Source organism: Homarus americanus, unplaced genomic scaffold (genome assembly GCF_018991925.1).
Source record: "Homarus americanus isolate GMGI-L3 unplaced genomic scaffold, GMGI_Hamer_2.0 scaffold38595, whole genome shotgun sequence".
NCBI lineage: Eukaryota > Metazoa > Arthropoda > Malacostraca > Decapoda > Nephropidae > Homarus > Homarus americanus.
Window position 1 is genome coordinate 46,656 of NW_024726583.1, and position 27,877 is coordinate 74,532.

Sequence of the window (27,877 nt, forward strand, 5' to 3'; positions counted from 1 at the left end):
TTTATATTCATTAATTTAGTTGCATTTTAATCAGTCTATTCAGTTGGCTATCCATACAGTCATCACGAGAATAATATAAATTTATATGGTTCACTATTTCCAAAAAGAAGGCTAAAACAACTGAACTGTTTCTATTCATCTGTATATCATTTACTGTACAGGTATTTACAATTTGCCAAAAGACGAATTTCTTTAATTAATAAAGATCTTCAGAGGTAATCTTGCAGGGAGGGGGCGGGGGTAGAAGGGGCAGCCTATATAATGAGGAGTTTGAAAACCTTGAACCTGGCACAAGAAGATCACATGGGGTTGGAGTTGTTTGTGTATGTAGTATGTGGTCTTAGTTTGTGTGTGTACGAGGGAGAGAGAGAGCCTGCCTGTGCTCGTGTGTGTATGTATGCGTAAGGGAGATTTGTGTGTGTGTGTGTGTGTGTAGAGGAGAGACACTTCAACAAGCTTGATGGAGATGTGTTTTAGGGAGTGTGTGTGTGTGTGCATGGTGTAAGTGGCATGTGTGCGGGGGATATACGTGTACAGTATATACTTTTAGGATAACGTTTGTGTGTATATATAATATATATACACGTGTTTGTAATGTGTGTATGTACATGCATGTGTTTGTGTGTCTACATAATAAAAGTTAATCACTGACATGCCTACTTATCTATTTTCCCACCTGTCCTCGAGTTGGCTCATATCACTGTGTACAGTACTCCTTTTGTTGGTCCACAACCACATCAAACAACAGTTCTTGGTACATGACAATAGTAGTAATATGATATACAGTACAGTACAGTACGTGACAAAACAAGATAAGCAGGGACTAAATTGGTTAGGGATGGTGTAATCAGGCCTTCATAGCAGCTTCTTATGGGTGTTGAAGATCACTGTGGCTAGATATATGGAGCTTAATTATGGTGAGGGAAGGCGGGAGTGTTGTGGTGTTGAGTGTGAGAGAAGAAAACTTTAAAATATTTGAATTGAATGAATTTTTTCACCACCATCCTCATCATCATAACTAACATCGAGGACAGCCCTATCAGCATCTTTATCTCTGTCGTTTATATCCATATTATGCTCCCGCTCTTATAATTACTACCATCGCCATCTACCTAGAATTATTGTTTGATGTGAGTGTGGATAAACTTTTAACAACAATAGGTCTACATGGTGATAAGATGTAGAAAGGTGGTGAAGGAATAAAGGATATAGGTGGTTTAACGGTAGGTGAAGGATTTATATAAGGTCTGGAGTATGGTGCTCAAACTTTAAAATATTATCTATAAAAATATTGGAGGATGAGGCATGTACCTATGTAGCTTTATCTTTAATAAACATTTATGAGATCCGATGGTTGAAGACTAGTAAGTTCAGTTTGGGCAAGAGAGCTGATGAAGATTTAAATTATAGTGTGTGTATTAGAGGAGCAACAAGTCTTATAAGAAAAACAAATAAGTATACTATTTAACGTAAGTAAATTAAGTGAAGGAACATAGAAGTGTTATACAGATGCACAGATGATCAAGTGTACCTGACTCCAAACCATATCTTACAACTGTAAGTGGGTGCCAAGACAAACTATTGGGCATTCCCCATACTATTATCTCTATCTCTCTGGTTCCGTTTCTTCCCTAACGAGTGAAAGCTTGGCCTCCCTCACACTCCTGCCCCTGCTGACTGAGGCACCTGTGTACTTTGCTTCAGTTTCCCTTCAATTAATACATCAGTATATATATATAATAATAAAAATTACTGTACAATAAGTACAGGTACTCCTCGACTTACGACCACCCGGACATACGAACGCCGAAAACGTATAAAATAGTTTTCAAATTACGTAGTTTCGAGTCCCGACGTTAGTGATTGCGTTGTGTACTGACAAAATTTTCGTTTGTAATTCCCTTTAAAAGGGTTGGCAAGCGTAAAAGTGAGAGTTCTCGTGGTGCTGAGAAGAAAAAGAGACACCCATTTTAGATTCTCTATGCATTATTTTCGCATTTTCGACTTACGACCTGGTCGTCGGTCCCTAACCCCGTCATAAGTCAAGGACCGACTGTATACCCTAAATTTTAGTACTAAATAAATAAAAATAATACAGTGGTTGGTCTTATGTTTTTCATTAACACCACTTCTTATAATGAAATCGCTAGCACTCGAAACACTACCAAGTGAAAGACTTGAGAATAAAAAGAAATACTGACTTATAATAAAGGCTACAATAAGTGACAGTTCGACTTCTAATCATTCATAGACCTGCTTGAATCTTGGTGTGCACTTTATATCTGAAACTGCAGATTTTTTTAGCTTTGACTGTACACCTTCACAAGTAGATATTCATTAAAACAGCCTTTACAGTATCTACATTCTTCCCCACAATGGTACATATTCCTTGTATATCTACCAATTATTCTTGTCACTTGTACCCTTTAACTGTTTTCCTAGTTTACCAGTGATATCACAGCACCAATAGGTTTCATTTTCTCCAGTCTTGTAAACTCTCTCCCACTAAACTGCAGGGTGGCAGGAAATGGGAGTAAACATGAAACTCTCCTCTATTTCCTATGCTCCATACTGCTGTGTCATCCTTACATACCCTACAATATTTTCTTTAAGCCTCCCAAAACATCTGCTAAGATGATAAAAGAGGAAAATGAAAACCAAAGTCATATTCATAATATTTGGTATATTGATATAACATACAGACAAATATTTGAGACGGTATATGGTGTGCAGTTCTACAGAGTTATGTTGAGTTTAATAAATGAAATTGAAGACAGTTGAATAAATAAATTCCATACTGAAAACATCTCATTAAATACACACTGTATGCAAAACAGGATATATTAAAGAATTTGTTTTCGATGATAGGGGAATGAAACATGCAGAAATTGAAATATATTAATATGCTGTATATCTTGGTGAGCAGAAGTAAATATAGTCTAAACAGTATTAGCTTAGCAATTGGTATATTATATCTCTGCTGGATACATTATTCACTGGCCAGTCAAAGGCTCTGCAGGTATAACATAAAGCAACTGGAGCACTCTGATTGGTCCAGAATTATTAGGAATTATTCCTCATTCCCAAACACTCAAATTGGCAATTCTTATATCCACGTCATCCATGACGTTCCTCTGAAAGCTTGTACAGTACACAACTCACATTTATATAATAATAAATTGAAATATAAAGAGCAACAAATATAATATGAACATCTGATTAGCTTAAAAAGTGATAAAAGCCTATGTAAAAATAAAGGAAGAAAGGAAAAAACTCTTGAGACAAAGAAAGCTCTTACACCATGGATATTTTACTATTATATTTGTTATTCATAAGTATCTTCTCCTGCCTCTTCTTTTCATCCTTGAATGCAGCTCTATTCAATTTCTTTTCAATACGTCTCTCCTGGAAAAATTAAAAAAAGGTTAATATCAGCCATTCAATCTCCTCGTCGGATATTTTCACGATGATGATGAAGGAGAGGAACACAGGGGACTTAAAAAACTTCTAAGCAATTTGTTTGCTGTGGGTACCATCAGTAGAGCATCATTTCTTTTCAAGCAATGCAGTTTAAGAGTCTAAAACCAGCTACCAAAGACACTGCACATCAACAATGTTCCTCTGTTATAAGGAAATTTACTTGCATGATACCTGTTCTGACACTTTTTAAATTTTGCTTCTTATAATAATACTGTATCCTCATACAATTCTTGATGAGATATACAATGTGTATACCCCATCATCATCATAATCCTGATCATCATCATCAATATTATTCCATTCCTTACTACATAAGAGTGAACAAGTATATCGAGCTTCAACTAATCTAAATGTGTATTTCCTCAACTTAAGGTAAAAGTAACATGGTATTAGAGCTGTCCACTTTATACTATTGTAAGTTGTTAATAAGATTTCTGCTTCCATTCACTCTTACACTTTCAAAAGTAATTCTTCTCCACAGTCTGCAACCTCTTGTACACTCCACCGACTCATTCCTAAACCAAAACAGCTCCCTTACAAAATCAACCCATCCCTTCTCACCTATTTTCCATCTTTCTCATCACCTTCAGTCATCATTCATTATGCAACCTACAGATACTATCCTGACATTCTTTCTTCCATACATATTCCTACATTTCTCATGTTTTTATTCTGTACCTCCTCCTCCTCATCATCATCATCATCAACTACAATGATTTACGGCCATTTTCCAAACTTGCGTGATTTAGCAACAATTACTGAATGACACCTTTCCATGCTGCAAGGTCTTTTGCAATCTCTAATGTCATTTCTTACAACCTCTCCTTTTAATGATTTTATGATGTTACAAGTTTACATCCATAAAGAATGGGTGAAACAAGTACTGTACTCACTCATGCAAGCATTATGATGCTTTCTCAGAGGGGGAAAAATATTTTGTATTTTATATGACAAGTACAGTCTCTCCTCGACTTACGACGGCCATGGTCGTATAAAATATTTTTCACATTACGTATTTTCGAGTCCCGACGTTAGTGATTGAGCTGTATACTGATAAAATTTTTGTTTGTAATTCCCTTTACAATGGCTGGCAAGCGTAAAAGTGAGACACCCATTTTAGAATTTCTATGTATTATTTTCGCCTTTTCGACTTACGACCTGGTCATCGGGACAGAACCCCATCGAGAAGAGACTGTACAGTACTGTATTATATCACATATAAGACACACAGCCATATAAGACGTTCCTCCCATTTTAGCAGGGAGTATTTAAGAAACTTAATTGTGTGGATTTTCCTGATACCCGGAATATTCCGGGAATGGGGTAGCTTTTTCTGGGTTCGAGAGATGATGCAATTGGCAATTTCTGGGACTTCCGAGAAAATGTTTCCGTTACCCGGAAAATTCCGGGGATAAGGGATTTTTTCCGGCTCTGAGAGAGTCGTCTCGTTACCCGGAAATCTCTCATTCCCGGAAGTGCTCTGCACCGATTGTTCCGAGCTTTTATATTTACAATAATTTTTTTATTATTTAAAAATAATAATAATGTGTTTTAGTAAGCAATAACATATTTTTAATTCTGGAGTTGGGTTAGGTAGAATTTAGTCTCCTGGAGACAGCAACTGGGGGATTAATTAGCTTACAGGAGGCATTAACTTCACATATAGGATGCAGGCCTTTTTTTTGCCATTTTTCAGACAAAAAAGTGCGTCTTATATGACGTATAATACGGTAATCAGGATAATTACTGACAGCCTTCAACTTACCCTCCGGAGTTCTTTCAAAGCTTTCTTTCTAAACCTTCGTTCCTCTGTGGTCTCCCCAGGAGGCCGAATAGAGATAGCGGACATACTTGTAATCAGTGTCTGTGTCTCCAATTGAGCGTCATCTGCAGAACAAAAGAAAGCCATGAGGGTTTTGAAAGATTTTATAATAATTTCCCAACAAACTGCTAACCTTTGTGTTGATAAAAAGTCCACCATTCTTCCCAAAATCTGTCTGAGAACTTTTATCCCATTTCATATCATATTTGTATTAAATAACAAGTGACCTGAAAGTCATATTTGGTGATATAAATGGTGAAAGCAGCTAAAAGAACAAGAAATTTATTATACTTTTGGTTAGTAGGATTACTGATGGGAGAAAATTTCATCTGATTTTGAATGTATATGAATCACATGTATGGTGAATGCAAAACTACAGTACAGTATATGGAATTTAGCCTAATTATATTTTTCTCTCTTACACAGCCTCTAGTTTAAAAACCCAGTGTACTGTATCAATAATCCTCATTCCAGGCCTTCCAGTTTCTCCATATAAAAGAGGTAATGAAGATACAACCTGCCTAAAGAAGCCAGTATTACTTTCGTGAGAACAGAAATGCATACCCGATCCAGCAGCAACTTTGTCATGTTGGGCTAAGTTCTTTCTTGTCAATCCACCAACTCCGTGATCTATCGGAATTCCAGTCCGTGGATCAACTGCAATCTTCTTGCGACGTGGAGGGTCGGTAATTGTGCGTGGGTGATTGTATAAGGTGGAATTAGTGGTCAGGATTGATTCACAGTCCCACTTTTCCCCGTGTTCATCATCTGACAATTCCACCTGAAGAACAACAACACACCGTCAACTTCAAGTACAGTAAGATTTTGTATTTCTCGAGTAATATAGACTGGAAAAATTGTGCCAAATTAAAATTCGCCAAATGCAAATACATAAACTAATGGGAAAATAACAATATAGACTGGCCACTCTACATCAACCTCTGATTTTCCTATTTATAACCTCCAAATGATACAAATTCTGCCTTATTTGACCTGATTGTGCTTTCCGGAAACTAGTTTTTAGGCCTTCCTCAAGTAACTTAATCACACGCTGCTTATCCTGCTTCGAGTACTTGGCAAACTTAACTCCCTTATGACAGTCCCGCTTCTCTTCTTCCTCATTTGGCCGCTTAGGTGGGTCTGTCCCACCCCCACCAGCACCAGTAGGACCCCAAGTAAAGGTAGAGGCCATTATCTTGACTCAACAGGTGGTAGTACCACCCAAAAAAGTACACAATAGCAGCCCGGGCAGTCGCTAGGATGGCGCGGGCTACAACGCGATAGTTGCATTCTTGTAAACCTCTTTTACGTTGACCATCGGCAATTCGATTACCAGAACACCTCCTGGAAACATTTTTCTTACCTTGTCTTTCCATATTCATCGCTAACACAACAAAATTGGAGAAAACAGCGAAAATCACACAGCAATCGACAGAAACTGCGTGATTCAACTGATCATGTGATGTAAACAGAGCGCTAGTATAAACCGTTATTAGTCCTCGCTGCGAAACATTCTTTTTACTTATTCTTTTCATACAGTATTTATGGGTAACAGCTAAATTTGCAAAAAAAAGAACAAAATTTACACAGTACCTCTCAAAAAACACTTCACAAACAAAAGACACGAATCAATTGAACATGTGATGTCGAACGTAAACTGTAAACAGTGCATAATCCCGCGCCACGCTAAAACGTTGAAGATGGAATCAAAACATTGAGGATGGAATCACTCTATAACCAACATTCGTCTGCAAAAGTTTGCGCTTTACAAACAGCGTTCCCCTATTCATCAATCGCGTTACAACCAATTCGCGTTGACAAAACACTTGTTGTAGTAGATATGATTGTAACTGGTATGAGGGCTGTGACGTCATTCAAGACGGTTGCCAGCATTCAGCTTGCTGGATCTTGCATTCAGCTTACTGGATCTTGCATTCAGCTAGCTTGATCTCGTTAAATTCAAGATATTTTAAGCCAAATATAAGACTTGGTTACATTAGGTAGTGCTCGCGAAATTAAAAAACGCGAAATATGAGATCTTACTGTACATTAGAGATATCCGAGATCAATCAAGACTTTGACTTCTCTGCAATGAAAGGATCAATATGCTCTTAATAACACAAGCAAACAGTTTCACCTTACCCATGACATGATTTGCAGTATTAACAAGCTTTATACAAAACTTTTTCTGAAGGGTATCCAGTCTAATTCTTGTAAACTCTCTACTTTTCAGCTAACTACAGTATAAGAATTTCACCTTCCCCTTCCCCTCAACATTACTGCCCTATTACACCCTATCATATCACCATTCACACAAACCCAAACTCCACCTCACCAAGAATATGGTATTGCACCCGAATTTTGGGTCCCCCCCCCCACTAATCCTACACACAGTTTCATAAATAAATTAAAATTATTCTTTTACAATTAAATACTACATCTAAAGGTATGCAGTATCATTTACAATATTTATCATAGCTGAACCCATCACTGAATTGACATCAATAATTATTTTCTCTCGTGCAACAGCTGCCAGAAGGTAATTGTTGCCAACCCACGCAAGCATAAAAAATGGCCGTAAAACATTGATAATGCTGATTTATAATTAAAAGAAATGTCACAAGCAAATCATTGAAAAGTGTCCAATAATTTGTTATATAAAATGATGCAACGAGTCTTTGTCAAATTTGAACAAAATTTAGTCATTGGTTTAGAATATATGATTGGGAACACTTCCCTGACATATGCATGGGTTGGCAGACACAGTATGTTCTCCTGTCTTCAGGAGATGAGCAACAATACAAACTGAAGTCACATTAAGAAAGTTTCCTCCTCACCTCATCCTTCTCCTCCTTCATATTAACTCTTCTGTCTTGCATGTCTTTAATCCACTTGATAATCCTGGTACGATCGTCCTCAGTGTCCTCCTGCAGCTGCTTGTGAGTCTGCTCTAAAACTTGCTGGAAAAGAGGAGACTCTTCTCCCACGAAACCATCAATATCCTCGCCATCCAAAGCTCCAACATGCTCATCTTGGTACTCCCGTATGAACTGCATGACACATTTTATGATGCTTTATCAACCAAAACAAAATAGTAAAATTTATGGTATTATATACATACAAATTTGAGATATACCATAACAATACATGATGTTAATGGAAAATGAGTTGGCAGATAACGCTGTACTAAATTTCTGCACATCAAAAACTGTTATGAGCAATAATGATAGGTTACTGAGTATTGAAATGCGAGACAACACTTTGGTAGAATGTAGCGGTATAATAAAAAAAAATTATAAAAATATACCGAGATCGAGAATTTCCATATTATAAATAAAAAAGCAACTTTGCCCAACACACCCAAGAAAATAAGAAGACTGATAATTCTTCCTTTCCAGACAAAACTCTAAAAATAACAATAATAGGTAGATCAAAAGAATTACCGGTGAAAATGTTTGCTATTGGGTGAACCTCAAGCGATATTTTTCTACATAACTTTCTTTCCCTTCAAAAGTAACTTTCACCATGAAGCAAAAGCAAAAATAAAAAATACACAACATTATACACACTAACATTTTCCTATCATTTGTACTTGCCTTTGTAATAAATGTGTTCTAATATGGAATTCCCCTTCCACCAAAATATCCATCTCGTTTAACCATCATATCACAAAAACCAGCATCACATCTGCCCCTGAAAACCAATTGCCACCATGCTCTCTGATAATCCATCTGCTTGTTGATTGTATCTATAAAAAAGAAAGAAAAAAACTCTCTTTCTCTCTCAATACAGTAAGTGATGCCCCCCCCCCCCAATTATAAACTTGGTTAGCCTCTTTCACCTTCTCCTCAAAACAATCATCCAGTTTGGTGAGTAGGTCATTTCTCCGGAGAATTGATGAAGAGAGAGAATAGTTGGTGAAGTGAGATTTGGTCTCCTCGTCTCTGAAAGTTCTGGACGGCCCATCAAGGCTGCACAAGTCATCCCTCGCTTCGTCATCACTGTCGTTGAAGTCGCTGCTGAAATCTCGTTCTTCCTCATCGGCATCATATCCTTCGTCTTGTGCCTTCTCCCTATACGCACTGAAAAATGTATATAATCATAACACATTTATCTTTCTAAAGGCATGACAGCTTCTGCCATATACTATACACTGCACAGTGATGAGTAAGAAAATACACAAACAGTATATAACTACTTATCACTGAAGTCAATTTAACATCAGAGGAAAAGTAGTTTTATTTAATATATTGCAAAAGAGTAATTCACAAAACTATGTCTATCTTGGATTGCTATATACAGTATACATATACTGTACAGTATACTGTATGGGCAAAATTCTATTATTTAATAAATTTGTGTAACTAATATGTTTTATAATAGGGTAACAATAAATAAGCTTACAAAATGTATTTTATTATTCCATACAAATGTTATTATTTGTTTAAATATTGGAGAAATAAAGTGGCAAAGAATAATTCTCCAACTAAGTGGCTATCTTGAATGTAAAAAGAAAGTAGACAATAAGAGATGCTACACCGTCATTAGATGGACTCATTTACAGGTACTGTACAGTATTCCACAATTACGAAAGGATTCCATTCCTGAAAAGCCTTTTCATGTGAAGCACATTTACCCAGACTCCTATTATAAAAGCTGAGAAATCTTCCTGTGGGATGGAATCCCATTTTTTTTTTAAGATACAAAACATGTATTTAATAAATATTTTTGGTACACAGTGATTATAAGAGAATAATAAACATATTACATACAGTACAGTAATAATGAGATTGGAAACAGTGAACAGTATAAAATAATAAGCCAATAACTATATACTGTAATCATATTAATACATTGACTCCAATTATATAATTAAGATGCATTTCCTAAAATAAAACCCTGATGAGTTATTATGTCATCCTAGGCCTAGTTTACAAGGTTAAGAGAGACAAAACTGAGGTATTTCACCAACCTCAACTTAGATAAGGATGGAAGGTACTGAAGACCATTATTCAAATCCTCCAAAGCAGGCATCTCTCCATCTTCATCCCCACAATTTCCCCAGATATCTTCATCCTCCTCACAATCCTCCCATTCCCCATCATCCTCCTCAAATTCATTGACAGGATTTTCAGAGTTGAGCATTACAACAAAGTTATCTGGGAGAGCGCCATCGTCATCAGGATTGCAAACTGCAGTTTCTTCAAAGAAGTCATCATCTAAACCAGCCACAACATCTGGGTCCAACTCTGGCCGTGGACCTGAAAGCAGAATTAGTTTAAGTATACAGTACACATGCTATAATATAATGACAGTTAACAGTAACTTGGATTTTGATAACTCGTAATTCAATATAAATCGGAATGGCAGTAAAATATTAAACTGTAAATTATTTTTAAATTATTATTTACGTGAAATTTATTCTTTGCATAACTTGCTCCAGCTAAACATAAACAAGCACAGCTGTTGATTATAAGATAATTTTTAACCAATTAGATTTTATCTTTTCATATTACAGTAAAGCCTCGAATAACGACGGTAATGTGTCCTCCAATATTGCAGTGTAAGTGAATCATCGTATCATGAATCATTAATTACTTTTAAAATAAAGCACGAACAATGAGATGCATTCCCCAGTGTGACCATTTCATAAGATTTGTGTGGCTTTTTACCCTCTTTACCCCCAAAACAAAACAATTAATGAAAAATGCAAACTATATTCTTTAAATAATGTTTATGAATGCACCTTATACAATATAAATCAATAATAATAAGATCACACAAGAAGAGATGGGACGCTATTGTTGTCTTGTTTACACCCATAATATCAGTTATCCATCTGAAACAAAAAAATAAGACCCTGGTTGTTGCTATAGTAAAATTAATGTAAAAAAAATATGTATGTTTTATTTAAAGTTATTTAATGTACAGTAAAAGTAACCATTTATGTTAAGGAAAAAAGAGAGTGATCGTGGAATGGCAATGTATACTTGCGCCCTCAAGGAAACTGCGTCATTTACCTTATTAAGAATATGTACAAAAGATCATTATTGCTTATTACTAAATATGTATTTGATTGAATTTATGTTTATACATGCGAAATGAACAATACAATTCATTAATAATACATAGAATATTATAACACACAAGAGGAGATGAGACGGCATTGTTTTCGTTCATGTTTCCAACACCCGTGACGAATGACGATGGTTCTACTTCTACACAAGAAACTGAAGAAATAAGACCCTGGTTGTTGCTGCAGTAAAATTAATGTAAAAAAAAATGAATATGTTTGTATTAAGTAATGTTATTTAACGTTAACAAATGGAATAGAAGTAACTAACCATTAATGGCATACTGTATGTGAATACATCGTCATTTCTCAACATAAGAATATGAAAGCAACACTTATTACTCTTCATATATGTTTTAAATAATACTTACTAATGTAAAACAAAAATTCTATTCACAAATGGTGGTAAAGTCTAAAACATAAGGACAGCCAATGAATATTGTGCGAGTTTTTACTCATGATTTCATCCATCATGATCAACTCTGGCTGTAGCTGAATCTTTCCATAAAGATATCATAGCTGTTGCTGAAACTGTTACTGAACCTGAAGTTGTTGCTGAAGCTGCTTATGATGCTGAATTTGATGGTGTAGCTGAAGTTGGTGGTTTAGACCTTTGAATAATGAAGTTGTCAAAAGAACCTTTCACAGCCACTTTCTTGTCCCATTATATATCTTTATGTAGAGGTCATAAGTGTTTTTCACATCCCTGTTTATTCTAAGCATCGTCCTGTTAATGGATCCACTTCAGAAAATATTATGTTCATTGCTTGCTCCATATAATATCCACAGACCTCTCACCTTTTTCATATCGTTTTAACACATCTAGTTTCTGGGCTGAGCTTATACACTTTCTTTTAGCTTTTGATATATATTCCTCTCTTGCTCATGTTGAAAAGGGATGCAAAAAATGCCATAAGAAACCTGAATATTTTTCTCCTTTTCCTGTTCAGATGCTGGAAAACAAAAAGCCCACCACTAACTGTTTATACTAGTGATGCTGGTGTCACCCTCACAAGCCGCGGCAGCCTCCTTGTGCAAAGTGTGTTTTGTTTTTTATTTGTATAATACATATCGGGATTTAGTTATTATTTATATAAAAATGTAATTTTACTTTATTTTTTATAATAATTTTGTTGTAAATGCGAAGAAAATAATGTTGCAAATTGAATTGGGTCCTAAATTAACCAAGGTCTTAAATATGAATCGTTGTTAGTAGAACCATCGTTATGGGAGGCTTTACAGTATTATATTTTCCATTAAAATAATATATGACCTATTTTCTACAGTAGAGAGTCTCTGATAAAACAGCTTTAATGAGGTTTATCATAACTAGGAAGGTATATACAGGTACTCCTCGACTTACGACCTACTCGACATACGACCACCCAGACATACGACCGCCTCAGTCGTACCAAAATTATGTACATATTTTCCAGTACCAAAATGTTTCCGTCCCGTACGAGAGCGTGGTGTGGGCTGGGCTGCCTCGTGGTGTACAGCGTCCACGCCATAGCGCGCTCAGTTGGTGTTTGGCCGTCAATGTTGCTGTAGTGATCGCACTGTGTACTGACAATATTTTCGGTTCTAATTCTCTTTAAAATGACTGGTCAGCATAAAAGTGAGAGTTCTGGTGGTACTCAGAAAAAACAAATGGCAGAGGCATTTAGGCATTTGCTACTATTAATAAGGGGATGCAAATGTTTGAGGAAATGGATCAAAATGTTGAGAGTTTTGCAAAAGTTGACAGAATGATCCAAGATGCACTTGCTTGCTACAGGGAGATTTACAATGAAAAGAAAAGGCAACTGTGCAGTCTAAATTGGACATATATTTTAAGAAGTCCCCCACTGTTGTCTCCTCACGCCCCACCAGTGCTGCCTCTTCACTCCCTAAAGATGATCCAATACCTTCAACAAGCAAGTATGTTAGCCTGTCTGAAGAAAGTGACATTGATGACCCACCCAGCCCTGTTTCCTCTGTTTCATCCAATTAATGTAGTCTCCATGTTTAATTAAAAAATTATTGAGGCCCCATGTGCATTCAGCTGACTACATTAAAGGTACCGGGTAAGTGCACAGTAACACATTATTAATTTTTCTTTACTTATTGATTACTTTTACTGTAATGTATTTAATTTCAGATATTCTATGTATTATTTTTTGCATTTTCGACTTACAACTAATTCGACTTACGACCTGGATTTGGGTACCTAACCCCGTCATAAGTCGGGGACTGCCTGTACAGCAATTAATATCTCTATTAGCAGAATCCCTCTTAACCGAAACTCTCCGATAGCCAGAATTAAAATTTTCTCGGAAAATCATTCTCAAAACAATAATTTTCCAGAAAGATCGGGCTTTGGGAACGATTTTCCGAGGGCCACATTTTCTGGAAAATTCCAAGAAAATTCTTTTAGTGCCCGGAAAATTCCGAGGATGGGGAGGTTTTTTCTGGGTTTGCAAAATGAAAGTCAGGCGATTTTTCCAGAAATTCAGAGAAAATTTTTCCGGTACCCAGAAAACTCCGGAATGAGGGACTTTTTCCAACTTAGAGAGATGACATTATGCATAATTCTGTAAAGTTCTGAGAAAATTCCGGGGATGGGGGATTTCTTTCCGGGTTCGAGGGATGATGTAATGCGCAACTTCTGGAACTTCCAAGAAAATTTTTCTGTTACCCGGAAATTTTTTATTCCCGGAAGTGCTCTGCACCAATTGCTCCAGCTAATAGAGATATAACTGTACTGTACACTGTTTATGCAATCTAGAAATAAAATATATTCAATGTCTGGGTCAATACCATTACAGGAACTCTGAAGGTCCTGTAAAGTTACAGACTCTGACACAATATGTGACATCACAAGATGGCGGATAATTTGTTTTGAGTATTACTACAGAGAAAACTTACAGAGTGAACTGGGAGATACAATATTGTAAATACTTTAAGAGTATCATGCCCCAGATGACAACTACCATCCAAAGATACAAGAGCCTAGTTCAAAGTCACAAATTGTCTGCCACGTATGAACACACCTGTGACAGGAGCAGCTTTATTCAGAAGTCCAATGGGTTCCTCCACAAAAGACTCGAATGCTGAGGATGGCAACAGAAGTTTCTTTCCACGCAGTTCTTTTTTGCCCATCTGGAATACTTGGTGGTTTAGTGGAATTCTAAAAATGTCTTGAAGCAAAAATAATTTGACAAAGGAAAACATAAAAAAAAAAAATTTAATAATGTATTTAGGTACGCGACAATGGTTCAAGTTTGTATATATTAACCCGTAAACAACACACGGTATTTAACTGGTAGTTTGGTAAACTGCATGCTTATGAACTATGGATTTGTGCAAGTTTTTCATTTAAAAAGTATATCACATAATTTACTTTTACAGAGTAATATGTTGTACCTGAAAAGTAACCAATACATGCACACAGAGTCGCCCATCATTTATTATTTAATCATTCTAAATATTGCCCTCCAAAAGATGTGTTTTGGAAAAGGATTCCCCTTCCATAACATGGCTTCAGGTTACCAACTGATTTAGTATCGCTGTTGCTTCACAGAGGCAGCATCATTGATTAGAAGCAAACACTTCCCAAAGACCACTTAAACTGGTGCTCTCTACTCACTCATGCACACTACTGTTTTCTGGATACCCATACCCCATGCTTTTAGTGCATCATGTACCTCATCTTCATCCTCCTTTTTTGTCTTCCCCTTTACCTTATGTAAATCATTAAAGACAATTTCAGACATCTTCAGTTACAAGAAAAAAAAAAATTCTCACACAAAACATTTAAACCTAAAAACTCTGTCTATATTATCATGAAATACAGAAAAGGTTATATACTCAACGTGAAATGAATGAATACCTGGGGGTCTTCTCTGCGGATGGTGTACACTTCCAGTTCTTCTTCATCCCAGTTAACAGCTTCACGTACACCCCTCAGGTGTTGCAGGTAGTTGTAGTCATCATCGAAAAAGATGCCAAATTTCTCCAGTTCAGTTTTCTTGGAATTCTAGGAATACCAAAACAAATGACAAAAATTTATTGAACCAATACAAGTTTCAAAAGTCTAGGACAATAATAAATAAACTTTAAATAATACTGTATATCCATCACTGACCAATGTGATTCTTTATCTTAAAAAGTATAGCATACTGTAATATTCTACTGGTATTTTCTATATACTGTATCAATTTTTAAACAAGTTGAACCTCCCATATCCAGAAACTCGAAAAAAGGCACTGCTTTCAGAAATTTCTTTACCAGATAAACCTCCTTAAGAACGGTGCAGTCGGATTCGTTATAGCACACCCCACTTGTGCTGCTTTAAATATACAAATACCTGTACCTGTTGCAAATGAAGATTTACAGATAATTTTCCTTTCATTTGCATCTGTTAACATCACTGGTTGGCCTTGTTGCCATTGTAGCCCTCTCGCTACCAAACTGAGCTGTGAGCTATGTTATAGTTATTTTTCAACTCTTATTTCTAGGTATATAAACTGACATTTCTTCACTTTTTTTACTAGTTACATTCGAGTGTACACACAATCCTTCATACATAATTTAAAAAAAAAAAGATATAACTATCACAAGGTCAAAAACATAATGGATGTAAAATGTTCTGTGTGAGAGTTAGCACGCTGAGTGGTGAAGGGGGAGGGGGTAGCAGAGTGTGGGAGCCCTGCTGTTGAGGGGTCGGCAGAGGCAGCATCCCAGCTAGGTTGCAGTGAGATGGTGAGCTTTGAGGCCATGCATTCAGCATCTATGCAAATAGCAGTTGTGTTTAACTATCATTTAGCTTTTCCTGAATGGTTTTAGCTGCATTTTTTTCATCTAGATGGTATATAAATGTTACTTGAAGTAGCACAATTCTTAAATAACAAAAGAAGGGTAGCGGTACAGTTTATGAATGCTGGGAAGGAGGTACAGGAAGTTGCGAGTTTGTTTCAGCCTTTTGGCTTACCATGTAAGGAGTTACTTTATATGTGATAACATTCCTAATATTTTTCCATGTTCGGTAACTACAGGAGTAAGGTTTGACTCAACAAGCTTCAGGAACATAACTTGTTCGTAAGGATAGGAGCACCTGTACAGTGTATCGGTAACCTGTTACAAGTACAGTACTGTACTGTATACAGAAGAAATACAGTATTACCTAAATAATGGTAATTTCCTATACTGTATCCAGCTTGGAGGTGGTCCCATGGTTGCAGCCTATGGGAGCTTCAATCTGTATAGTAAAGTTTAAAATACTGTGTACTGTAATCTTAACTTTACATACTGTACCTATTTCATCTTTATACAAGAGAAAATGTCAAAGAAGTATTACTTGCAGCTAAGTAAGCTACACACATACACACACATAATATAAATATAAATATATATATATATATATATATATATATATATATATATATATATATATATATATATATATATATATATATATATATATATATATATATATATATATATATATATATATATATATATATAGGCAGACTCAGCCAATAACTATACACCTACATCTTCAGATGGTTGTAAGACAGCTTGGGGAGCAGTTTCATCGGTAACCAATGGATCCCGCTGACTGCGAGGCACAACCTTAAAGGTGTGCAGGACATCGCGTCGCTTATCTATGAATCTTTTGCCTTTCTTACCCTGGATAAAGAAAAGAGAAAATATAAGAATAGTTAAGGAATACTGTACAGTACTACCCAACCAATACAGTACATATTGCTCAGCAGTTCATTCATGCTAATATCAACAAGGTAACAGTAGCGGAGACAGCTACCACCGGAAGCAGTTATTTGATTTCATTCATTTCCTCCACAAATTTTGTTTGGATGACAACAATAAAACAATACGACAACTTTTTCCTTAATTTTTTGTTTTTGTTTTCCTTTATCTTCAATCATAAATCACCTGTAATGAGCTGGGCATGAAAGAAGAGGGAAATTACCACTTCCTGGATGCTATCGCTCTATCTACCTCAATATTAAGGTAATTTCCTTCCATTAAATATACCAGAGTGGTCCAGGGGCCAGAACCCCCCCTGTTAGGTTCTGTGTAATGTCATATTGTTTTTATTACTTACTATCATCCAAACAACTTCTGTGGAAAAAATTAACTAATCAAACAAATGCTTCTTGTGTAAGCCGCCTTCTCCACTATTACCTTCATCAATATGCTTACAGCCACAGCCACCTACTGTTTTCCAACTAATTTAAGTAGTTTACCCATTCTTTCTAAAATGGTTTTAGACCATGCATTAAAAAAATGTTTGTGGCAATATCGTTCCCAGAAAAAAAAAAAACAATATTACGTCTAAGGAAGCAATGTATATACTCAACCTGCTTTTTTTTATGTAAGGTAGAGTAAATATTACCTGGTCTTTTTTATGTAAGGTAGAGTAAATATTAATCCAGAATTTCTACCACCACTGCAAGAGTTTTCAGTCAGCTATCATTATTTGGTACTTATAGTATATGAACACACAATTGATATTACCTAGACCTATAGAGCCTATATTAATTCCTTCCTTCAGGAGTAAATATTCACTCAAGGTATATTCCAAAGACTAAAGCTTTGTTTTTGGCTAAAATATCGTCACCCAGAAGGAAATGGACACAAAGTTTTACGAAATAATTATATGCGAGTAGTCTTGAATTAAATTAAACCTAACCTAACCTAACCTAACCTAACTTAACCTAACCTAACCTCAATGGAAATTGTGTGAGAGGAGACTACCTGTATACCCTACCTGACCAAACATCTCGATATTATCCAGGAATTAATTTTAGGAGAAAATAACTATACTGTAAGATTCCGTGCACGTAACTAAGTTGATATTAAACTTAAAATACATAAAACATTACGATATAAATGTGTAAACTGTATAAATGTTTGACCTTACCATTATTTACGTCTCCCTACACATGCTGTGTTTACTGACGAGTGGAGGGGAGGTAGACAGTGTTAAAATAATCCACGAACACCTCCGGGAGATTATCTATTTTATCAGACTACACAAACAAATTAAATATAATCTGGCCTAAACAAAAAACTACAATATGATTATTTAGTTAGATTAATTTAGAATTATGAGGTTTATAAAAGTAGAGTAATGAATTAGAGATAGTGGTCGTGGTATATATCCAGCATGAACTATTCTGCAAGAGGCTGTAGACACCGGCCGACACTACCACACAGTTGGCTCATCATCAAGAGATATTCCAATCATCAATAGGTTGTGTTCTGTTATTTCCTGGAGGATTCGAGAATTTCCTAAGAGATCCTTTCCCAAACACAATTTCGAATTGGGTATTAATTGTTGAACTGTTATTTTTCGATTACTCTTTTTTATATGTGTGTGGTATTTAATGCCCAACAAGCTGCACAGACATATTGTGGTCTACCTTAATAAAGTCTATGTTATTCAGCTAAATTCACCAGGAAAATTAGACGTAGACTATTCATCTACAACACACACACAAACGAATTGCCATGAACATCACCTTCTCCAGTGAATGGAAAGTGGCTTATGTGAGTCCTATCTTCAAGAAGGGCGATCGTCACTCCACGAACAACTATAGACCGGTGAGCCTGACCAGTTTAATATGTAAAGTACTTGAGAGTATTATCAGAGATGCCGCGATGGAACATCTAATACGAAACAATCTTGTAAAGGATTGTCAACACGGTTTTCTGCCGGGGCGCTCCTGCTTAACACAATTGCTCAAGGTTTTGGATATTTGGACCCATATTCTGGAACGGGGTGGTAATATCGACAATATTTACCTAGATTTTGCCAAGGCTTTCGACAGTGTACCCCACGAAAGGCTAAAAATCAAACTGGAAGGGTACGGAATTCGGGGAAATGTCCTAGCGTGGATAGAAGACTCTCTACATGACCGCAAGCAGTGTGTGGTAATTAATGGCACGAAATCGTCATCTGTACCTGTCACAAGTGGGGTACCACAGGACAGTGTATTGGGCCCGCTGTTGTTTGTTTGTTTCATAAATGACATGCCTGACGTTGTACACTCCTCCGCACAAATGTTTGCCGATGACGCCAAGTTATTTCGGGAAATTAAGAACCAAGCGGACTGTGAAGAACTGCAGAAGGACCTCTGTGGGCTCCAGGAATGGTCGAAGAAATGGCTGCTGAGATTCAATGTCACGAAGTGTAAGAGGATGCACCTGGGGCGTACCAACGGTAAGGGGGCGTATCATATGTCCCAACGGAATGAAGAAACTGCACTAGTTGACACTGAATGTGAGAAGGACCTAGGTGTGTATGTTGACAATGAGCTGAAGTTATCGGGCCATCGCGAGAAGAAGGTAAACCAGGCAAATAAATTATTGGGTCTTATAAGAAGGTCGTTCAGATATCTAGACCGTCCGTCCCTCGTAACGATCTTCAGGAGTGAAGTGCTTCCCCATCTGGAGTACTGTCACCCCATGTGGTCCCCGAGATATGCTAGGGACTGTCAGTTGGTTGAAAATGTTCAAAGGAGGGCCACCAGACTGGTGCCTGCACTTCGGCACCTCAGCTCCCCTGAGAGATTGGAGCGCCTGAACTTGCCAAGCTTATATTACAGACGGGCAAAGGGGGACCTAGTTGAGGTGTATAAGCATCTCAGGGGGCACTACTCAGTTGAGTGTCCTTACTTGGAGCTGGCGGACGCTCGCCCCACAAGGGGTCACAGCTCAAGATTGAAGAAGCCGCGAGTCCAGAAAACCGTGAGGGAAAACTTTTTCGGAGTGAGGGTTGTAAACTCTTGGAACAATCTACCAGAGAGTGTTGTGACGGTACCGAGTGTGAGCTCTTTCAAGAGAAGACTTGACCAACACTGGAGCGGGTTCAGGTACATTCAGGAGCCGGTGCATACCCAGTATTTGCCAACAGTGCGTGACAGAGACGTGACCGATCGCCCGGGCGGCTAGCGAGCCGATCTTTTGGTGAAGAAGATAAATGAAAAGGAAAAGTAATCAGAGACGTGACCGATCGCCCAAGCGGCTAACAAGCCGATCAGTGGCGAAGAGGATAAAAGTAAAATGTTGTCACTGAGACGGCCCACCGCTCATAATAATTCTTCTCCACAGCATGTACTCTGCCTTCAGCCATCTTCCCATTGATATTAATATAAACCTATTGGAATTTTGAAACATCGGAAGCATCTAAAATTTCATTAACCAATTCTAAACTCCTAACCTCTAGTATTATTATCATCTTGGCAGTCTGTCAATATTCTCTCTTGCTCTTCTGCATCGGGTTTAGCCTATTCACATCAAGCCATATTAAAATTTTTTATCTCAATTTACTCTCCCAATTCTTATACTGACACACACACACACACACACATATTACAGTTCTGCTGTACTCTAAATACTCACAGCGACACACAGCTGTTTTTGCATGTGTCAACAAGAAGCAACCACGTGTCAACAAAGGGCCACGGTATTAATGTTGGAGAAGCGTACATGCCACCCACCTACACACATACCTCCATAGCCACGGTCCTGGCTCAAAGATATATATATATATATATATATATATATATATATATATATATATATATATATAGAGAGAGAGAGAGAGAGAGAGAGAGAGAGAGAGAGAGAGAGAGAGAGAGAGAGAGAGAGAGAGAGAGAGAGGTGTATTCGATTCGTGAAATCGCCATGTAAGTTCACATCTCCAGAATATAAACAAGACAGAGTAGCTAAAGAACAACGGGAAACACTAAGACGATTCAAGGCAGCCCAACATCGATCCAGTACAGTGGTACCCAATTATCTCTTAGCTATGCACTGGGTTCGAGGCACTCGTGGCCCGGGCAGAAGTGGGTTGGGTAATTTATCCGGTGTGACCTTACTAAGCTTAGCAGGTTTTCTAAGGGTAATCCACTGGTTTCTTTGTGTTCTAACTCCGGACAATAGAGCTCATTAAAACAGTAAAAAAAAAATAATAATTGCCAGAACTAAACATAATGGAAATAGTCTTTGAATTGCTTTCTTGCGCTATATTTGGTTTGGATCGACATCTTGTTTACCACTGTTTGTGTGTCTGTACTGTATTACATGTACTCGTATGCTGAACCACATGTGAATTTGTATTACGATTTACGACTTAATAAATATTACTTACAGTCCACAGAGAGCCAATTAAGTCAGTCAGCGCTTCTAACCGGATTCCCATTTTCTATAAGAGTAATATAACCTCCCTCTCTACTTCAAAATGTTTCACTCACAGTCGATTTCCACAATTAAAGTAATATCGAAAAAAAGAGTTACGCTAATAAATTATACAAACTTATAAACTGTAAAAACCTAAACAGATATGATAGATTCAAGGCATCATCGATAAATAAATAATTTGTTTACCCTTCCAGTACAAAACTTAATTTAAACGGATAAAAACTGGATTAAGACCAAAGGCGTTGACAAAAGTGTTCAAATATACACACCATCCTGGTCCTAGAGACGGATTGGGAGTTAGGGACTGGGAGTTAAACGCGTCAGTCTTCCAGTGGAGCAGTGAGAGTAGTGTGCCTTAATATCTTTGCTCTACAAATCTCTTCACATTGTACAGTTTAGTCTAGTGAACGGAACTGTAAAAATGTCTCAAAGAACGATCGTGCAGTGTTTTCTTGGTGTGGGAGTGCTGTTAGTGTTCCTTAATGTGGTTGAAGGTAAGAAAAATATGTGACCAGACAGGATGTGAGAGTTCCATGGTCGAGATGTTAACAGATTTACGTCCGTATAAGTGACCTTAACCCATAATATATTGATTCTTCCTCGGTCTCTAGAGTTAGCATTGATGAATATTGGAGGATTAAGCGAGGAAAGATTAATCCCTAAAGTAAAATCCAGCAGCAGCAGTAAGGTAGGAAGGTGTGTAGAAAACATGGCAGCTAAAAGTGAAAGCCAGACGAACACTTTTGGGGTTAATTTTACCACCCAGTTTCTTTCATAGGGAGAAACAATGCTCGAAAATTCTTTGTTGTGGGGATTTTTTCTGGGTGTTGGTGTTAGTTTAAATTTTCTATGAACCTATGAGGTATTAGTATAGAAGAGGGGCGTGGCGTATGGACCAGGTTAGCGTGGAAATATTATAGTTCGTTTACAGGGGCTCGTTAAATAAACATTCCACAATTCATTATCTTTGAGTAATTTGTTTTAATATTGTTTTAATTTGATTCCATAGTATGTTTACCATTGCAAGTTTCTATCTGTCGAATGTAAACAAACACAGGGTTACCATAGTGCACAAAACCTGACGAATCCCTGTAAATGCACATGTGAAGGGAACTGTACATGTGATAACGCTGGGATGATGTACTGTACAGTATAGCAAATACGTACAGGCTTGGATAGTATCTACGAGCTAGGAATGGGATGGGATAGTTTAAGGACCGATGGATAGGGTAAGATAAGAGACGGATAGGTTGGATATGTAATTTTGAAACGGTTTGACTAGGATAATGTATAGAAACCAGGGATAACGTCTGGAAACTTTGATGGCGACTGTAACAGCTTGGGATATCGATTGGAAGCCCAGAATAATTAACGGATACTTGGGATAGTGGATAACCCTGGCTGGAGCGACTTCTGTACTCGTACGTACAGTTAAACCCAGGGCCAAGTGGGTGGGGGTTGGGGGAGGGGGGTTTAAAGGTCATTTCCCTGGCGGCTGCTTTAACCCCGCGCATTATTCAATCATATGTTGGAATATAATCTTTTACGCTCCTCTTGACGTGAACTGTCGATTTGTCATGTTATTTTGAAAACTTAAATATTATTAAAAGAAATGATTTTTACATATACACTCATTATTCAATTGTATATTTTAAGGGTTTGAATCGTATTGTAAATCTAAAGAAAAAATAGGTATATGTACCATTTTAAATAGTCATGGTAGACGAATATCCAAATTTTACAATATATATTTTTTCCACTGACTTTGTACTGTATATACTGTATTTATATATATACAGTATATATATATACCAGTGCTGGAGGTACACAAAACAATTCAATATCAGTGGAGAAGTTAACTTAGTTACCCCTTACCGCCGCCCACTTGACTCATTCCGACCCCCTATCCCCAACCCCCTGTGTGTGTGTTCTGGATGTTCTAACACAATATTCCTTGGTTGTGTATATTTTAATCTTATTTTTGTGTTTGGCCGCAACCTGTAGCTTTTTCGATGTTATTTGGTCAGTTTTCCCTCCTCTCTAGCTTATTTTTAGCGAGGAAGTGAAAGTGAGGAGAGAAGGACGAGTTAGGGGTGAGGTAGGAGTGAGGAGGCGTCCTTGGTAGGGTAACGGTAAGAGGTAGCGGGATTGCGATAACGTGAGAGAGGAGTAAGGATGGATGAGGGAGTTGGCGGGGGAGCGGTGGGTGGGAAATAAGATATAGATGAGGAAGGGAGGGAAAGATGGGTGGGGGAAGAGGTAGGGAAAGAGAGATAAAAGAGAAAGGAAGATTATCAGCTTATTTCCTCAAACGTGGAAATCGTCTCTCTCTCCTCCTTACCCTTTCACCCTCCTTCCTCTTCCTCCCCCTCTGCTTCTTCTCTGACACCTGCTGTCCAGGATATAGTGTTCGTTACTCTGACTGGAGCCGAGAAGACACACCCACTTATTTATTTAGAGGTTGCTACGGTCGGGTCTCTGTGTACCTTTGGCACCATTCAGGACGTCCTTGGTGGTGGTGCTGGAGTGAGGACAGTTGGACACACACACACACACACAGACACACACACACACACAGACACACACACACACACACACACACACACACGAGAAAATGTAAATACATCTTGCCTTCACTTCACCATTTAATGAGGACCGCTATAGAGCGTCAGTATACAAGACCTTAAACTTTAAAGAAACACTCATGCCTCTCAGGGTGTCAGAGAAAATGTAACATCCTTGTAGATAATTTTAGGGGAAATTACGTTAAACTAATGATAATCAACTTTTATTTGAGAGTCTAACCTTTGTGGATTTCTCATCCTTGGGTGATGGGTCGAGTTGACTTGAACTTTAGCCCTTACTCCAAGGCCACGTAACGCCTTTTTTGGCTGTGTATGTTGGTGGAGTTTGTTTACGAGAAAGATCAAGAAATCTTTTTTAGAAATATATATTTTTTAACATAATTACACAAAAATCATACTTGATACAAAGCTTTATAAGAACCTAGAGGCCATTTAAGATGCTCGTTAGTTATTTGAGATAATATATTTTGCTTATTGGAGCCCTCTGACCTGCAGGGGAGGAGTGCCCTGGTCAAGGTGGGCTTTTACATGGTGCTTATGGTGTGTTGTAAGGGAAAAATTACAGCTAAAATATTGACTTGTTTTCAGTATTAATAAAAACTTAATCACACAAGAGAAAATTCTTTATACAGTTGACGATATTGGTGCATCTTTGACAAACTTTTTCATCATTATTATTATTAATATTATTATTATTATTATTATTATATTATTATTATTGTTATATTCACTAATAAAACCAAATATTCCTTTAATTTCTCTACTAATCCCTCCTTCGTATATGCCTCCCTCAGGTCAGGTCCGGAGATGTTACTCCTGTAGGTCGCGGGGGAAACTGGGTGACTGCAAAGACCCAGCTCGATTCAACGCCTCCCGTCTAGTGCCAGGGGTGGAAGCCGTGCCCTGTGCCTCGAGCTGGTGTTCTAAGATCATTGAAGGGAAGAAGGATGGTGAAGGTATGTGTTGATGTGTGGAATATTTTCTTTATTTACTTGGTATCATATTTTTTTGCATAATGCTACATGTTCTTATCGTAATCCAGTAAGCATCTTATCAAGGTTATATTCTGGGTCAACGTTTTTTCTCTCGGTATCAATTTTTCTTCGTCAAGTTTTCAAAAATAATATCATTTCATTTCTTAACCTGAATTCTTCTCCAATCAAATATTTCTCGTTATATTAATTTTATTTCACAATTATCTTGCCGTTTCATTTTCTTGTATTTATCTCAGTCTTCTAATCTTATTGTCCTTTTTCTTATCCATTTATTTTCATATACAGTATTATCTATTTTAACTCTTTTTAACTCGAGTTCTAGCAAATAATTATTCTATCCTTATTTTATTATTATTTTTTCCAACTAGTGTTATGTTTCCTTTGTGTGTGTGGGCTTGTTTTCGTGATTCCATTTTCATTTACTGCGTTTCCTTTCCAGATCACGACCTGGCAACTGAGAGGCAGTGTTTGCAGAGATCACCACCAGATAGTATCCAGCGTTGTTCCGAGGCCTTAGTGGGCAATAAAAAGGTAAGATAGATAAACAGATAGATAGATAGATAGAGAGAAAGAGACGTGTACGATTTGTTGTTTAAAGTAACTTATTTCTGAGAGACCTTGAAGGTATAACTATGTAGCTTACGTAATCATTTCCTTTGTAAAGCCCAAGTTTATTATCATGTGACAGACGATTGAACATATGTACTTTATTTCCACTATTGTATAATCTTTCTCAACAAATCCATTTTAGACATTTGAACTAGTCAAGGTAGGCAGGATCCACGACCATAACTGGATGTGTAATTTGTTTCAGGTATTTACCATTATAGTAATCCACTGTTACATATATCCTCCACAGGTGTTCATCTGCTTCTGTCGGGGTGACTTGTGTAATTCAGCTGTTGGGGTGTCGCCTTCCCTGTTACTACTGCTCGTGGGTCCTGCCGCTCTGCTGCTTCACCACTTCCGGTTGTGGTGACCGCCTTCCATCAACTTCCTCCTCAACTGTTAGAACGTCGCTCTCTCTCACCGCCCTAGCACTTCACAGCTGTTCAGACGTCCTTTGCCACCCTTCTCTACATCCTACTGCTCCTACACCCCAGAGGACCTCCGTACATCAGCCTCCCCTTCCACCTGTCCTCTACCACACCATACTCTTCTGTGACCTGGAACCAAGCAACCCCAGGAGTCGCCCAAACCCCCAAACTATTCTCTTTTCACGAGCTGGGGGTCGTCGACAATGTCCCTCTTGTATTATTTGGGGGTGGAGCGAAGAATAGCTTTTCATTGTTCTGATTTTCCGTCTCTCGTGGCTATGATTACTATTTCTGTCCGCCCTCTTTTTTTTCTCTCCTTCGTCTGCAGATTCTTTAAACTATATTTAGATCTTCCATGACTTTTTAAAATTCCTTCACCCACCATTCTTCTTCCGTATCATCTATATAGTCACTTAATCTCTCCTTCTTCACCTGTATTGAGCAATCTTCCATCTACTTGAATTATACTTCATCTAATTTTTTCCTTAAGCACCTAAAAAACCCACTGTATGTTTTACTATACTTTTTTACACCAGCTGTTGCCACGTGAAATACTCTCAGATATCCTCTCTTCCACCAACTGTGAGCACTGAACTATTCTCATTTATCTTCTCTTATCATGTCAACTATCCACACCCTTCCTCTTTAAGACTATCTTCAGGCCAAGAATAATTAACTCCGGGTCCCGCCAGAGTTATCTCCTGTGATGCTGTGTTAACCTATACAGTATTCCATTTATTATTATTATTATTATTATTATTATTATTATTATTATTATTATTATTCATTTTATTATTATTATTAATCATAAATTTATGATATTGATAAAATATTAAAAATTTTCTTTGTCTAATTAATGTAACAGTTAATAATTATTTCTTAATTAGGTATAAGTGCATTTAATGTGAGGAATTTCTTAATAACTCTTTTGTTCTTTGAGTTTAGTAAGGTGCGAAAGATGGAGTTGTTGTTGTTGCTACCAAAATTTACCAATTGGCTACTGCTAAAATCCTGGTCTGTATTACCTTGTCTGAATAACAAAGAAGAAAGTAATCTACTCAAATTATCTGATAATATAATATGTCACTATACTGTTAACTGCTGGTGTAATATGGATAGTTATACAAAGTCGCATAGGTAGTGGATATTACTAGGTTGTGCCCTGATATACTGATAAGAACAGCTGGATGTTGTCAATCATCGCTGTATTGTGGTGTACTGATGATAAATAAAAATTTTCTTACGAGATATATATATACGGCTTGCAATGTAAACCAAGTGATAATAGACTTATATTATACGTGAATTAGAAGACAAAAATGTACTGTATATGTGTATATAACGTGTGTGAGACGTCTTCACTTTCTCCTTTATTGTGATGTAAAATAAATGCTTTATATAAAAAAACTTCCTTATTCTTCGTGTTTTCTTCTCTAACTTAAATGTTAAATCTGACAAGAGAGAAAGTGAGCCAAATCCAACTCTATATTTTATACAGAAAACAACTGCTTTAAATGTTTGTGTTACCGATTTACCCATCGGATATGGTCACTGTTATCAGAGTTATTTACAAATAATTCTTGTAATTTTTTTGTGGCCTTAGTGTTTCCTGTGTTAAGTAAAGCCTGAAAATTATTGAATATCATAAAGTTTTATATAAGGATAAAAAGATTCTT

At 37.1% G+C, this 27,877-nt stretch overlaps 2 protein-coding genes across 2 annotated transcripts; one reads left to right on the forward strand and one right to left on the reverse strand.

The window, feature by feature from the left end:
* Positions 1–2,663: 2,663 nt before the first annotated feature.
* Positions 2,664–18,355, reverse strand: LOC121865654 (protein LTV1 homolog). Its single transcript, XM_042365180.1, has 10 exons — positions 18,301–18,355; positions 16,911–17,045; positions 15,247–15,393; positions 14,408–14,516; positions 10,275–10,563; positions 9,144–9,384; positions 8,140–8,352; positions 5,867–6,083; positions 5,246–5,367; positions 2,664–3,405 (listed from the first exon to the last, which is right to left on the reverse strand). The coding sequence occupies exons 1-10, from the start codon at positions 18,301–18,303 to the stop codon at positions 3,295–3,297; spliced, it is 1,587 nt and encodes a 528-aa protein (XP_042221114.1). The 5' UTR covers positions 18,304–18,355; the 3' UTR covers positions 2,664–3,294.
* Positions 18,356–21,885: 3,530 nt separating this feature from the next.
* Positions 21,886–27,616, forward strand: LOC121865655. Its single transcript, XM_042365181.1, has 4 exons — positions 21,886–22,078; positions 24,964–25,125; positions 25,604–25,695; positions 26,024–27,616. The coding sequence occupies exons 1-4, from the start codon at positions 22,006–22,008 to the stop codon at positions 26,141–26,143; spliced, it is 447 nt and encodes a 148-aa protein (XP_042221115.1). The 5' UTR covers positions 21,886–22,005; the 3' UTR covers positions 26,144–27,616.
* The last annotated feature ends 261 nt before the right edge of the window (positions 27,617–27,877 follow it).